At 43.4% G+C, this 15696-nt stretch overlaps 1 protein-coding gene across 1 annotated transcript in view; it reads right to left on the minus strand.

Moving 5' to 3' along the window:
- The window catches only part of abca2 (ATP-binding cassette, sub-family A (ABC1), member 2), a 113687-nt gene that overhangs the window by 42059 nt on the left and 55932 nt on the right, over positions 1–15696 (minus strand). The window contains exons 4-12 of the mRNA XM_080739088.1: positions 13865–14028; positions 12861–12982; positions 10755–10877; positions 10113–10283; positions 8259–8480; positions 7375–7760; positions 4769–4928; positions 3839–3967; positions 2163–2330 (exon numbers count right to left, since the gene is read on the minus strand). Of these exons, the coding sequence (XP_080595214.1) occupies positions 2163–2330; positions 3839–3967; positions 4769–4928; positions 7375–7760; positions 8259–8480; positions 10113–10283; positions 10755–10877; positions 12861–12982; positions 13865–14028 (1645 nt within the window). The remainder of the gene's footprint in view (positions 1–2162; positions 2331–3838; positions 3968–4768; positions 4929–7374; positions 7761–8258; positions 8481–10112; positions 10284–10754; positions 10878–12860; positions 12983–13864; positions 14029–15696) is intronic.

A 15696-nucleotide genomic window follows, 5' to 3' on the forward strand; every position in this document is an offset into this window, starting at 1 on the left:
GCGCACAGCAAATATTAAAAGGCAGGGAATTCCATAACTTGGGACCGGCCACAGCAAAAGCTTGGTCACCTCTGGTCCTACAAGAGGCACCGGGCTCAATCAAGAGCCGCTGGTCAGCCGACGTAAGGAAGAATGAGCTTGCATAGATACGAGGGGGCCAGCCCACTAATACAAAGCATGCTCACTGCCATAGAGCACTCACATAAAACATTACAGAACATAAATGATTTTTCACATTTGACAGCATACATACTTAGCAGGACACTACTGTAAATACTGTAACATGCAAGTGGAAGACAAATATTTTGAAGAAGTCAGGGAGATCGGACAGGAATATTTTCCACAGCACGAAAAACGACATATTCACCACTGGAACCCTACAGTACCTAGTTGATCGTGGTCCCCTCCCCAGCGATCTATACGTTGCCCCCTCCTTTTTTAACTCCTCACCAAATATCTTTGCCAAAAATAGACAAACTACAGGCTAACAAAACGTCGCATTGCGACACACTGTGAGCTCGTTATATTTGTCACATTTCTGCCTATTTTTCACATAATGTTCACCTACCGGTATTATGACATGCCCGGATCAGGGCCGCTTAAGTTCATGTGGTTAAGATATAACTATTCTTACAGTTGAGCATTGTATAAGGAAGTTCTCAACCTTTTCAGGCCCCTAAATCATAAATAAATAATCATTTGAACTCCCCCACCCTGACAAGCACTTGGAATTGTAGGAGTTGAAGCCTTACATGTAGTTTGACTCGCTTCAACAGTAAATATTGTGAAAATAGCTGATCTAGGTCCGGACGGCTGGTGTAGCCGTCTGGGCACCTAGGCTGGTAATGAATTTCCTGTCAATCTACTGTATATCTATCAATAAATGCAGAAAATGTTGCTGATATACCAGCTCAACGCCCGTTATGAGCTTGTAGATCGTCTATTTTGTTATGTTATGTTCTTATATTGTTTGACAATTTGGCCAATGTTTGACCAGTTTCTATAGTATATAGTATAGTTTGTTGATTACTTTTGATGCAGTAACTGTTTCTTCTTCTTTTCATTTATTTCCATCATTTCCTTTTCTGAGGTATTGGGTATTAAAAGTCCTTAAATGTACCCCCTCCAAAACCATGTTACAGGTTGAGAACCACTGGTTTAAGGAGCCTTGGGCCGCAGAACTCATATTACTGCAGGATGGCTGTCTGAGCTCGGGTCGATAGGATTGTGTTTCTGTGCCTCTTCCTGCTTGTGTCAAGGCTTCCCATGGCAGTCTGTCTCTGGTGTCTAATGTCCATGGACGTAATACTGTATGGTGACTGTCACCTCTGACTTACAAGTGGATCACTGGCTAAGATTGTTCCCTGAGGGTACAGTTGCCCAAAAGGTAGATCATGATCTACCAGTAGATCACAAAGGCTGTGCAGGTGGATCACATGGCATGCCCTAAAAATATATAATTAAAATGTAAAGAAAAATATGTCACATCTGTCACTTGAATTTGTCACATCTGTCACTTGAATTAAGGTGACTGATTGATTGACATAAAAACGGGCCTGTCAGATCCCTTCATGGTTTCTAAAGTAAGCAAACCACCCAATGCAATGCTTTGTTTTCAAGAGTCAGTAGCATTACAAATAACCCCCAAAACACACCACTTCCATACAGAATGGGATGACCTTTTTCCCCACTATTTCCCATTTCAAGTATGTTTGTCTTATATGTAACGCCAGTGCCGCTATTCCAAAGCCACCTCAGGTCCATGTTTATTGGGGGGGGGTAGATCATGTCGAGCTGGTCATTTTAAAAGTAGCCCTCAAGTCAAAAAAGTGTGGGCACCCCTGTATTAGAATAATGCGTACTGTATCTAATATTTTTTGCAATAGTTTTGAGATATCAAACATGTGAACATATTACTAAAATGTTAAATTTTAACTTAATTTTAAAACTGAAGAAGACTGTCAGAACAAAATTAGGGACACCTTGAAAACTATATGCTGCATTAAAAGGGGCGTATCCTCTAGTTACATTTCAAAATAAAATAGAAAAGTCTATGCAAAGTTATATTATTATTATTATATTTATTATTATCTAATTATAGTAATGCAGTAATAATACTAATAAATTAGATACCATTCCATACAAGATCTACATCTACATACCTTAGACATGAAGTGTGTCCAGCCACAGGCTGCATTGTCTATGGTGTCTAGCTGTTCCAGTAATGTGGTTGTGTTAGGAAGGGTATAATTGCCCTCCAGAAGGCCCTGCATCAACTCGCTGTCTGTTGCATTTAGCAGCTCTGGGTGTCTGCGCAGCTCTGAGGACAGCTGGGGGAGAAGAGACGGAGTTAACAGATCAGTTCAATCCATTCTCTTCACCCACTTGATTCAAGTTTATTGGGTCTGGAGCCCAATGTAGAATGCATTTCAGATAAACACAGAATCAATGGCCCTCATTTATCAAAGTTGCGCAAAACTAAAAAAGGGGGGAACGCAGAGATCACCGCAATTGTCAGGATTTATAATTTTATCGTGACTTTGACTTGAGCGTACAGCCCGCTCAGATGTCACGTCTAGACTCTGGTCTGAGGACGTGTAGACTATAAGGCTACACCAGTTTGTTCCGTCGTAAACATGCAGAGCAGCGTTGTCTGACCATCTGACAGGCATCAAAACATAATGTATTCACTCCAAAAATGTATAGCTATAAAACTAATAAAATAATACATGTGAAAAATATATTTTGTAAAGGCATACATCAACGATGTGTCATTAAATTGTTAGGTTATTACTTGCATCCTTTACGCATTCATCAGGCATTCCATAAGCGCTCATATGATGACAGCCTGAGCCCCAGGCTCTCTATCTCCTAAAACGTGGCGTCACGGCCGTGACTCGGGAAGACGCAGGACTCCATTATTTTGCAAGACAGCAGAGTGTGCGAGTCTCCACTATCAGTGCGCACTGCTCGGGGATTACATTAAAACAAAAACGTATTCCAATCATGATGATGTTATTTTTTTTCTTCCCCAGACCGCATTCTTCTGACATACGGTATCGTGACACCTTATAATTGACTAGACTTATGTGCTGTTATGAATGCAGCCGTATTTTTGTTTTATTGTCTCCACCAGCAGAAGGCATGGGGAGAGTATGTTTTCGCCCCTGTCCGTCCGTCCGTCCGTCCGTCCGTCCGTCCGTCCGTCCGTCCGTGCGTGCGTGCATCCGTGCGTTTGTGCGTACGTGCTGCGTGCATCCATCCAGTTTGTTACCAGCTAATCTCCGGCGCCGTTGGCCCGGTCGCTGCAAAAATGAGCACACACACTCCCTGGATGCTAATTCAGAACCTCTGCCCCACATTTTTCAAAAGGCCCTGTTCTAGCGCCACCTTGAGGCCGATGTTTGCAAAACACATTTCTGTACACTACTCTTAGAGATTTTGTCCACAAATCCTACAAACGCATGCCCCCAGGTTGGGCGCATGCATGCAAGTGGCTAAATATGTATTTAGACACATAATAAGCCCATTCCCAAGATGCACCGCAATCTTTCATGGGCATATGTGACTTATGGGTAACAAAGAAATTGACGGCTTATTGTGTCTAAAAATACATATTTAGTCACTTGTACGCATGGCCCCACCCACTGAAATCAAAATACTAAAATAGCTAAAACAATAGAAAGCAGTAAATGAAAACATTTTAACACTCATCTTTTCTTTTCTCTAATTACAATCTAAAATATAAACCCTTGTTGTAAAAAAACAAAGTTGTCCTTTAAGCTGGTTTGTACGCTCCATTGATAAATGAGGGCCGATGTCTAGCTGATCAAAATACCTGCTGCAGCCAGACCAGGTGGTGGTGCAGCTTCCCCTCTTCCAGAAAGGTCCTGAGCTGGGCAGAAATGTTGAGCCACACATGGGCATAGTGGGTCACGTTCCCCACAAATGCAAACGTCTCGTTGGCCTAAGAAAAGCAATGCAGAGAGTAAATAACCACAGTTTGGTACAGTATATTATTATATACCCCCCTCCCAGGGGGTTGCTCACTCGTCTTAATATAGCTTACTCCTGCATCCCGCCCTCCCTCCCTCAGCCTCTCACTCTTCCTCACTGCTCACTTGTGTCTTAATATAGCCTAGTACTGCATTCCTCCCTTCCTCCCTCGATGTCCCACTCTTCCTCGACTCCCTCTCACATTTTTCGGTCCACTTGACTAAGATAGTAGATCTATGGGAGCCTCAGCCAACAGCAAGGCCCGCCAGGTAGCAACTGTTTGATCTTACAGAGAATCAATGGCAGACTGTGCTAACGTGGTATTCTGGACCTCTCGGGAAGCAGAAGGGATAGCACAAGAAGCTATAGGGACAGATTAATCAGTTGTGTCATTGACTTTGTGTGAAATCCACCTCACAGCTCGTGTACACTGCATGATTAATGTCTAGGACAAATGATGACACTTGTTCCCATTAAATATAGTGGAACATTGAATTCAAATTAAGTTCCTGCAGCATCCATCAGTAAAAAATATGACGCTGGACAATATTAACAGTAAAATGTTAAGAATATAACCCTATGGTACTTTGTTAAGCAAAGTAACACATAATCATAAACAATACGAACTACTTCAAAACAAATATTCTTTACAAAGCATTTGTATTTCTATTTATTTTATTTGTTTATAATGACGATTCTTATACGCCTGCACCAACTGTGAAACGACTACACACACAAAGCCAAAGCTTTATCTTTGCCTGGTAGTACTTGCCTTCTGGATCACTTTATCCACCTCAGATCCAATGGGAGAATAGAGGATCTTGGGATTTGTGGTCATCAGATGCACAAGTAATCCCAGGTTTCTCTGCTCTTTGCTGGTGAAGCCTAAGGAACTCATATTGCCCTGTTTTAGAGCTTCAGGCTCAATGATCCTGTAGGATATAGATCATGGGTTAAAAGCTTCTGGCTTTACAACCAGTACATTCTATATGTCAGGGGTCTTCAACGTTTTCAGGCCAAGGACCCCTTAGTGGAGAGAGAGAGATGAAGCAGGGACCCCCACAACCTTTTCATAGATTCCATATAGGCCTAGTTTCATCGTTTGACAGCACAATCATCAGTGTATTATGGATTAATGTCAATTTGTGTTTTTTTTAACCACTTGAACCGTCAATAAGTAATAAACTTACAGTCTGTACTTAGTCTGCTCTTTTTCCCCTCTAAACCAAACCTTTGCCAAAAATAGCTGATCTTGTGAGCTTGATCTGCTATTTTTGGCTAAAGTTGTCAGATTATAAATGCTAAGGTTCAAGTGGTTAATAAAAAAAAAAAAAAAAAAAAACGATTTGGAGGACCCCCTGTAGTAACTCTGCGGACCCCCTAGGGATCTCGGACCCCCTGTTGAAGACCCTTGCTATATATCCACTGTGTTCCTTCCTACACACTTAAGACATACCGTAAATCCCCAATTAGTAGCCCAGGCGTTTATTTCGCAAAATGGGGTCGGACCCCGGGCGCTTAAAAGGGACCAGGCGGCTATTGGTAACAGGCTTTTATTTATTTTGGCACTGGCCAGCACTGGGCCATTATTTGGTAAATTTTTCTTTCTCAAACTATATAATAGTAATAATAATTATAACATTTATAACATTTTGATTATTACGAACACCCAGAAAATAGCACATTGTGATCTATTAGACCAAACCTCATTTAAAAAATATCAAGAGTGTATGAATGCCTTTTAAAAAAAATATAGATACTATTATTTATTCTAAGGGAATCTTTCTCCAAAATAATCAATTACCGCATGCCAGCAAAGACGCATCTAGGTCTGTAGTCAACGAGTCAACGACCCAATTAGCGCAGAAGTCCTGCAGCTGGTGCTGTTCTGACTGGACTCGCTGACGTGACCACTGAACAGCTCCACTATCCTGACATTAAACCATTATGGTATTGCATTATGATTAAGCCTTCTGCATTCCCCTTGCACCTCAAAATAATGGATTACTTCTTCAAAATGCGGACTGGATAACAAGAGGCAGCAACAGGTAATGAGTTATTCTGATCCAGCTGGCCTTTATTGGCCAGTCTTTCTCCATCACAACGTTTTGCCATTAAAGTAGGCCTACTCACGCAAACTTTGCATTGTAGCAATGTTTTAGACAGTAATGAATGATGCTCAGTGCGCAGAGAGCAGCAGACTCCTTTTTTCCTCTCTCTTTTTTTGGAGTCCTTTGGCAATCTGTTCCCCGACGCACAGACAGTGCGTCCTGCGTGTCATGGTAGCGCAGCACTGGGCTGGGCTGGGCACCTATACATTTGGCTTAGAAGTGTCTGTCCACAGGGCTGTGAGCTTGTATATTTGCTGTTTACCGCACGGTAGTGCACCGTCATGCAACATATGAGTCATGACCCGTAGCGACGCACAGCGAGTGCGGTGCGTGCTGTCACAGCACTGCTGTGAGCTTGTAGATTTGCTGTTTTCAGCGCACCACTGCCATGCAACATAAATGACCAGTTAAGTTGAATAAATAGCAAATAATACCAAACAACCAAACAAATAATAGCCCGGGCTCTTACATAAAACATAATAAGGATAATATTAATTGCAAATAACGGCCCAGGCGCTTATACAAACCGTGCGCTTATTTGAAACAGGCGTTTATTGCGCAAAATGGGGTCAGACCCCGGGCGGATATATGGGACCCGGCGGCAGTTTGCCACCGGGCGATTAATTGGGGATTTACGGTATGTTAAATCGTCCGGCTTCATCGGGAATCGTGTGCTTTCCATTTTGCTACGAGATAGCTTGAATAGTTTAATTTATATGAATTTATTAGTGAATTCAATTTTCCCATTGACTTTAATGGGAAGACGCGAAAAAGAGTAGTGTGCCCAAAGTAGTGTGCCCAAAGTTTGGCACACTACTCCTCCCACAGTTTTCGTGGCACACACTCAAGCCATATGTCAAATCGTCCGACTTCATCGGGAACGGTGTGCTACATTTAGGTTTTACTTTAGGTTTGTTTGGAGGTGAGCTGCCTCCTTCACACAATACCGACCATCTCGCTAGAAGGACTTTAAAATCTAACAAATCGTCACTGTCATGCGGAAACCTTGTATCTCCAAGTTTCAGATTTGTACGTTTTTTCGCAAAGTAAAGCTCTGCTTCATCATACAAGACCGTCACACAGAAGCAGTGAAAACAGCCGATCTACAAGCACACAACGCCTCGCACCGCGAGGCGTTGTGTGCTTGTAGATCAGCTGTTTTCACTAGTTTAAGTCATTTTTTAAATGATGAATGCAAAACGAACGGTCTTGGACATACAAGGTTTCCACCTAACAACAACGAAATCCTTTTCTCGAGTACACCTACCTGTTGTTCCCACACAGAATGGGCTGCAGCCCTGCCCACAGCTGCACAAAGGCTGAGAACTGAGAGTGGGGATTTTCTGCTTCCGCCTTCCCAGCTCCTCCTCCTCCTTCTCCTCCACCCCGTGCGGCACCGTCCTCCCCCTCGTCTCCGGGAACGTCAGTGCCGTTTGGACCCCAGGTGGTGGCGTTAAAGAGCCACGAGGAGGAGGTGTTGGCGGGGGACGGGGACGCACGGCCAGTGCAGGCTCCCTTGGGGAGGAGGCGCGCGAGGCCGGAAAGGAGGTCCACGTCCCTGAGGAGCCTCTCCACGTCAGCCAGGTCCTTCAGAAGGGCTGCCAGGTGAGACTGGGACAGAGGGCCAGAGGAGTTGGTCTGCTCCAATCGAAGCTGGATGGAGGAGGAGGGAGGATGAAACACACTAGAACAATTTTCAACATACGCAAACAGAGTGTGTGCGGCGGTTATGTTATAACATATCGTCGTTGTCGGGTGGAAACCTTGTATGTCCAAAACCGTTCGTTTTGCATTTACCATTTAAAAAATTATTTAAACTAGTGACTAGTGTTTTCACCACCATTGTGTGACGGCCTTGTATGATGAAGCAGGGCTTTACTTTGTGAAAAAAAATTCAAATTTGAGACTTGGAGATTCAAGGTTTCTGTCCGACAGTGACGCTACCAGTATATAACATTTTAAACTCAAATCTCTGCTTCTGGGGGGTATCCCTGGAACAAAACATTTTGAGATGGGGGTCCATCAGATAATTCTAGGGGTCCTTGACATTAAAAACTTTGAGCACCACAGATAAAGAAAAGCGTTTTTTTCAGAAGAAACCGTTATGATTTAGAAGACGTGGGTTAATGGGTTAAGCGGATGGATGGATACCTTCTGGATGACCCTCTGCATGTCAATCTGATCTCTCAGCTCCTGGCTCATCTGCTCAAAACGTTGGGCCCTCTGCTCCTCCATTCCCCCGCACACCACGCTGTGATAGGCCTGCAGCACGGACCGCTGCTTCTCAGGGACCAGAAGGATCTTGTTCAGCTCGACAGTCCCATCCTCGCCACAGGTGAGCATTTCTAACATAGCACCTGTCAGAACGACCCCCTTGAAAAGAGGGAGAGACAGAGAATGGTGGACGATTAACAGTAAGTAGCCTTGGGCCGATTTCGATAATAATAGCAACTATCACAATATATCTCCGACATGAGGATTTTTGTCTGCAATGACAATATAATTTCGCCCTGGCTCCTGTGTTAAGGCTGAAGCATATTCCAAACAAAATAGATTTTGTTTTGTCTTTGGCAGGTCGATATGAGTAAACAAAGAAAAGGCTGAGGAGGTTAGGTGGTACAAACATCTATAATCCCTCTCTGAGGGACTACAAACATAACCAGATGGCAATTCATTAATGGAGAGAGATAGCACACACTGTGTCTGTTGCCAGAAACAGCAGAATCTCAGAGACAAGCTAGAAAAGTGTGCTCCTCGTAGCACAGGTCTCCACCTGGCTCCGCAAACCCTCGTTTGTTTTTTATTGATTGAATACTTTATTAACAGTTTCCAAAAATTCACAATTATTATTATATTATAGATACATTGTAAGAAACCAGGATTACTGCATGTTTTTGTGAGGGTATCTACCCTAGGAGACACAGGGAGAACATGCAAACTCCACACAGAAAGGCTCTTTCGCTAACCCCACCTAGGGTGTGGGCGCTGATGACACGGAGGAGGAAACACACCCCCCAGCACCCCCCGGCGGGAATCGAACCCAGGACCTTCTAGCTGTGAGGCAACAGCGCTACCGACTGCACCACCGTTCCCTTCAAATGTATTCAATTCATCAAGAAAATTTGGTGCAGAGGTTTTTCCTTGGCCTTTAGTTAGTGTGTGTGCAAGGTTTCACACCGATCGGTCCAACAGTGCTTTGCTCGGTTTGGGAAGCTCTGCCCAAGGCGAAATCTTTTTGGCTTTGTTTGTAGCATGCTGCAGGCTTTAGGTCCAAGTAGCCCCCTCCCTCTCCCCTGTACGATAATATTGAATGTTGCTGTATTTTGGTGGGATGACATACAGTACAGTAGCAATATAGAATTTTGGACATCACCCAAGACGAGGAATTGATTAATTTCACGCTTTGCAATCCTTCTTCAATTTCTAAAACACTCTGAGCTATCTTCTTCACTGATGAGAATAATGCAACCGCTCGGTTCAATGCATTATCAATGCATTGAACTCATTGTTGCCCCGAGGCTGAGCCATCGCCATGCCTTGAAGTTGCAATCGGTGGTGGTACCATGTGGATATTTGTCATTCAGCACTTAAACCTCGGCCTGCATGAAAGGTAAAGACTCCGTTTACCAACACTGCATGACCACAGTAGCTGAATACATCGCCTGAACATGCTCTTATTTAACCACATAAAACCTATATCGTCGCTGTCAGGTGGAAACCGTTCATGTTCAAAATAGTTTCTTTTCTCTCTCTACGGAAACCCTCTTACCGACAATAGCTGATCTCCAAGCTCACAAAGCGTCGCATTGCAACATGTTGTGAGCTTGTAAACCTGCTATTTTTGCCCAATACTGTATTCACCACCAGAATAGGGTCGCTAGGGGTTTTAAGAGGCACAATTAGGACATTTCAACTACGATGGTTTACTTCAAAGAGCTCTACATCTAATAAGAAATGCTGTAGTATATTCCCCTGGGTCTGGCTGTGCGGTTGAAAATATGATACCTCCACTTCCTTCAGCCCCTGTGGATCAGTTTGGCTCTCAACTCCAGCCAAGCCCAGAGCCTGGGACATGACTTTCAGCAGGGCCTGCCTGTGGGTTACTGTGCTAGGGTCACGCAAAGCCTTGTGAATCAGCCCTCCGTTCAGATGTTGTAGCCCTCCCAGCAGCTTGTCCTGAGGAGAGAGGAGGAGACAGATCAGTGTGGGTAGAAGGTACACAATACTGTACTGCAGTGGTTCTCAACCACCCAAGGGGGTCCCCAAATTATTTTGGGAGGTCCCCAGATGATTAACTTAATGTGCAACGTTGTTTTGTCACTCAACAGTAAACAAACCAACATAAAGTTTAAGTGTATAGAGGGTATGTATGTACACATTTCTAAAGTGACAATTTAAGGACTTTTTAATAGCTCTGAAATAGTCAACTGGACGCAAAGCTCCTTGCACCATTCACGTAACCAGGCATAGGGCGATCAGAAAGAATAAGCTACTACACAAAATATAAAGAGGCAGTAAAAAGGTTTTCGGCTGGATACATGTTCTAATGTGTGACAGCTGACGCTTGTGGAACACCCTGCATAATAGGGGCAAAAGAGCATTTAGCTGTCATTGAGAGCTGTCACGTGCGTGTACGTGTGCGTGTACCTCCAGGTGAAGGACTTTGTCTCCAGGCTTGTGTCCAGTGTGTTTTGACTTGTGCACCCAGCTGTGACCTCCTCCTCCTCCACCGCCATCTTTGGGATACGTGCCAAAGATAAGGCTGTACACCTAGGGCACATTATAGAAGATTAGGTGACTGCTCTGAAAACACGCACGCGTGCACGCAGGCACGCACGCCGCGTGCACGCAGGCACGCACGCACGCACGCACACACACACACACACACACACACACACACACACACACACACACACACACACACACACACACACACACACACACACACACACACACACACACACACACACACTCACACACACACACACACTCCCCTTTTGAAACTCCTCTTTATGCACATGTGTGCGCATGTGAAAATTAAAACATGTGAACACACTTGCTCGACTAAAATAAAACAATCAAACAAGAGCTCCTAACAGTGGATAAATCACACACTGCCAAGGAGACGGCAGAGAAAAACAGAGCAGTGCTCTGCTCTGCTCTCCTGGCAGAGCAGCCGGTGTCAGCTGGGGTAATGTGGCAGCAGGGAAACGGCAATGAAACCAAAGGAAAGTGAATGAATGACAGGGGGAGATAAGAGACGCGACCCGATGCCATGGCCAGACAATAGACACAAACACAGAGCCATTACCAGTATGGTGACAGCAACCGAGGGAGAGAAAATAGGGGAGAGAATGATCTCTATTGTAGACTTTAACAGGGGGGGATATTGTATAACTGAGGCACTTTGCGCGTGTGTGTGTGTGTGTGTGTGTGTGTGTGTGTGTGTGTGTGTGTGTGTGTGTGTGTGTGTGTGTGTGTGTGCATGTGTGTGTGTGTGTGTATGCGTCTGCGCAGTACAGCAGGACTTCTGGAACTTACGAATTCAGTTATGGCATGTAAAGTCAGCAGTAAAGGATTACATACTCACACTTGCAAAACAATGTTATGTTAACTTTGTTAATTATTGACTCATTCTCTCCCCCCTTCTCTCTCTCTCTCTCTCGTTAGTGATGCAGTTAGCCAATTGTGAAAGCACCGAAAACACTGGTGTTCGGTACTTTATGATGTAAAAGTTAAGAAGACTGGCTGGCTCTTTCAAATCTGTCTGGCAAGCAGGTTGTTCAAATGCATGCTTAACCAAATTGCTGGCATTTCACTTGAACTCTACTTGCACATTTACAATAAATTGGTTTTCCATTATCAATAGGGTTTCAATCAAACGATTTCATATCTGTCTTCTAGACTCTAGAAGACTCTAGAATCTAGAGTTTGTCATTTGTCAAGAACCAGGTGCATGCGTGAATAGAAAGAAATCAGTAAACAATTCTTCACACATTGTATTAAGGTATTGGTCATGTGGTCAGTGCTCATAGAAAACCCATGGTATATTTTCACAAGGACATGGAATATTCATGACAAGATTAATTACATTTGGATATGACTGCTGCTTACAGTACTCCAGTTATGAATGACTGCTGTGCCATGGGTTAACAGGGTACTGTGGCTCTGAGCCCTCGCTCCGCTGAGTGCTTGTAATGTTGGTGCAATCTGGCAAATGAGGCTCATTGTATTGAGGCACTCCTTGTAAGTCACTCTGGATGAGAGTATCAGCTGAGTGCCCAAAATGTTCAAGTATAAATATGACACCATAATTAGTAATAATGATGGCCTTTCCTGCTCTGCACTCAGACCAGGCCAGTATACATTGTTGCTTATGTGCTTTCCAAACAGAATAAAAGAAGTTCAAGTTTGTCATTATTATTTATGTCATTTATTTTATAATTGACTAAATCAATTAGTATGATTAACCACCTTTTTTTTACCACCTTTTACTCCCAAATTGAGTCACCAATTTAGCCACCCAAGCGCCCAATATGTTAAACCACTTAAGCACTATTGTATGCATCGTCATACAACAGTGTCATACAAAAATAGCCTATCTAAAGCCCACAGCACTTCATGCAATTTGCATCATAGAACTATTTTTCGCAATATTTGAAAAAATCTTTGAATTATTTTTTTATCAATTATATGCATTGCTTTAACCCCTGATATCTCAGGAAATAACAGGATAGAGCAGCTAGAGCATACCTCCCTGACGCTGAGAGGTGTTTGGAGAAGCAGGTTGGCAGCATCATTGGACAGGGAGAGATTCCTGACAAGGAACTGCTGGAAAACGGATTGGTTCTTCAATATACTGGCCAGGGTGAAGCCTGGAGGGGAGCATACATACATACATACATACAACTACAGTAAGAAACATACACAACATCATGCATCACACTGTATACACAACAGTAACTACAAATACGTGTTAAGAGCTAAGAGCCGGTATATTTTAAAGGCAAACATCAAAGGATAATGTTGCCAATTTTCCATTATAGGTCATAGCATAGCCAGGGATACTCAAACTTCTGAACTTGTGGGCCACATTACAAAAATGTCAAGGGGCCACGCGCCAGTTGATAAAATGACATTACTTGATAACTTCTCTCTTTTATTTGCTTTATTTCCACATAACGTAAGACAAGTGCAATGTGCATTATTGTATGGCTTGGAATTCCATTTATATTCTGTCAATGAAACAATTTGTAATTAAAGTAATTTGCTACATTTTCTCTTTTTAATAATTCTGTGCAAATAGCATATTCCACTAATGTACATTTGTCTGGGTTGTTGTCTATCTGTCTGCCTGCTATCAAGTTGGATAACATTAAAGATAGCTGAGCACATCTCTCTTTCAATTGCTTCACAGCGTTATTTATGACTTGGCCCACATTCAACACAAATGGCTTTTTACAGAAAATAAACTTGTGAAAATAGAAGAGAGTTATGGCTAAGGAATATAAAATAAAATCAAACAATCTACTTAAAATAGATTACCAAGACGTTGAATGGCCTTGAACGAGGGCTGCCGCGCGCACAACGTGCTTAGAAGGATCCAGAAGACATTTAAAGAATCGGGTCAAAAATATTCAAAGGCTTCGCAGTGTGGCTTGCATATCCGTTATTTTTCAATAGTTAATGGGTTAATTAATCACCTCACTGACGACCGATACCCCCCCCCCCCCCCTACATGTGCCTTAGTTCCAGACCTTGGCTGCTGTTGTACAAGAGGTCCAGTGGAGCTGTGTCAGAGCTCAGGCTGTCCAGGTGCTGCTGAAGAGACTCCAGCTCCTGGCCCAGTCCGGGCCGCTCCGCACTGAACAGGTGGTTCTGCTCCACAACCTCACTGATCCGCTCCAGCAGCTGGGACACACTGAGGGGACCAGGGACGTGCAGAGAATGTTAGAGAGGCAGGGGTTGAAATGTGGCTACACGGAGCTGGATATTTCATATATCCCGGTTTTTCAGATATCCACATAGAAAAATATCTAGGTCCACACGGAGCTGGATATTTCATATACATCCTGGTTTTTCAGATATCCACATAGAAAAATATCTAGGTCCACACGACAAAGATATCTAGGTCTAACAAGCACACACACAGTAAAGTCTTCGGAGATATCCGGGTTCCCTGTCTACACGGATCCAGTGAATCGGATATTTTTCAATCTCTCCACTTATTTATCCGGTTAAAAAAATATCCAGCTTCATGTGGCTGCAAGCCCCAACAGCACAAAAAAATGTCTAGCTTCAGAAATATCCAGCTCTGTGTAGCCATGGCCTCAAAGGGCCTTTTTGGTGGAACTATCGAAAATAGCAGACCTCCGAGATCACAACGCGTCGCGCTTGGAGGTCGGCTATTTTCAGTGCGTGATACCACACTGAACTAAGCATAATCAAGTCAATAGATGTTGAGATGTGGCTGTAACGGCATGGATTTCTACACAGAGAGAGGGCAATTCTCTCAACATAAGATGCTGCATTCAAGTTCAGGAGAGTTTGGACAAGGCAGTTCTCTTGAATGCTGCCTTCAGGTATGGCATGGAAAGGGGGCATTTGCATTTCTTTCACAACTGCATTTATGGTCTGGAGAGGGCACCTTTTACGAATGGATAAAAGGGCAGGGGCTCAAGCCCCCTTTGATGCCTATGTGTGCACGTGCCTGCTGTGGGAGGAAGTGTGTGTGGGAGTGGGAGATGTTCGGTTATTCATGTATTTACAATTCACCATGTTTGTTGTGACACGCAGTGGTGGAAAAAGTAAACACATTTTTGACTTGAGTAAAAGTATCAATACTGCAATATAAAAAACACTCTGTTACAAAGTCCGGAATTCACAATGTACTTGAGTAAAAGTGCAAAAGCATTGGCATCAACATGTACCGGTACTTAAAGTGCCATAAGTAAATGTACTCATACTCAGAATGTCCCATAAGTTTTCAAATGTACAATCATCTTTTGAAAATAGCAGATGTATATATGGCTGAAATGGTTAATGTTAAAGCTATACTGTGTAAGTTGCTCAACTTGTGGTCAGTAGCTCTATAGCAAACCTCGGTCGCGTCCGCGTCTTTCGGCCGTTTTTCGGTTCTCACACCCCCGCGTCTGCCTCCACCTCGCCGAGATCTATCTTTTGAGGGGTCCCTGGTTCCTGTGCGTTCAGCCATTCCTGTTCACCGTGCACCCGAGTATAGAGACACACGGGAGACTACAAATATGGCCGCCCTAGCGACCCCACTCCAAGATGCGCTGTGATTGGCCGGCAGTGTATAACCCTCGCTGTGATTGGCCGGTAGTATGATGACGTCATTTTGCCGCGAAATTCTCCCCCCCTCACGGCTCATAGAAAACATATAAAGAGAAGGCTTTTGAAGCTGAAAATAACAGAGTGGGGGTTCTAAAACTTTAGCGATTTAACAGTTAGGACCATTTTAAGATTTGTTTTATAAAAAAAGTTACATGGTATAACTTTAACGTGTGTAATAATAATCAAAATCTACAAACTAGTAGTACTAAAGTGTTAAATAAATGTAGTGAAGTCA

Source organism: Nannobrachium achirus (assembly GCF_963921795.1).
Source record: "Nannobrachium achirus genome assembly, chromosome: 12".
Lineage (NCBI taxonomy): Eukaryota > Metazoa > Chordata > Actinopteri > Myctophiformes > Myctophidae > Nannobrachium > Nannobrachium achirus.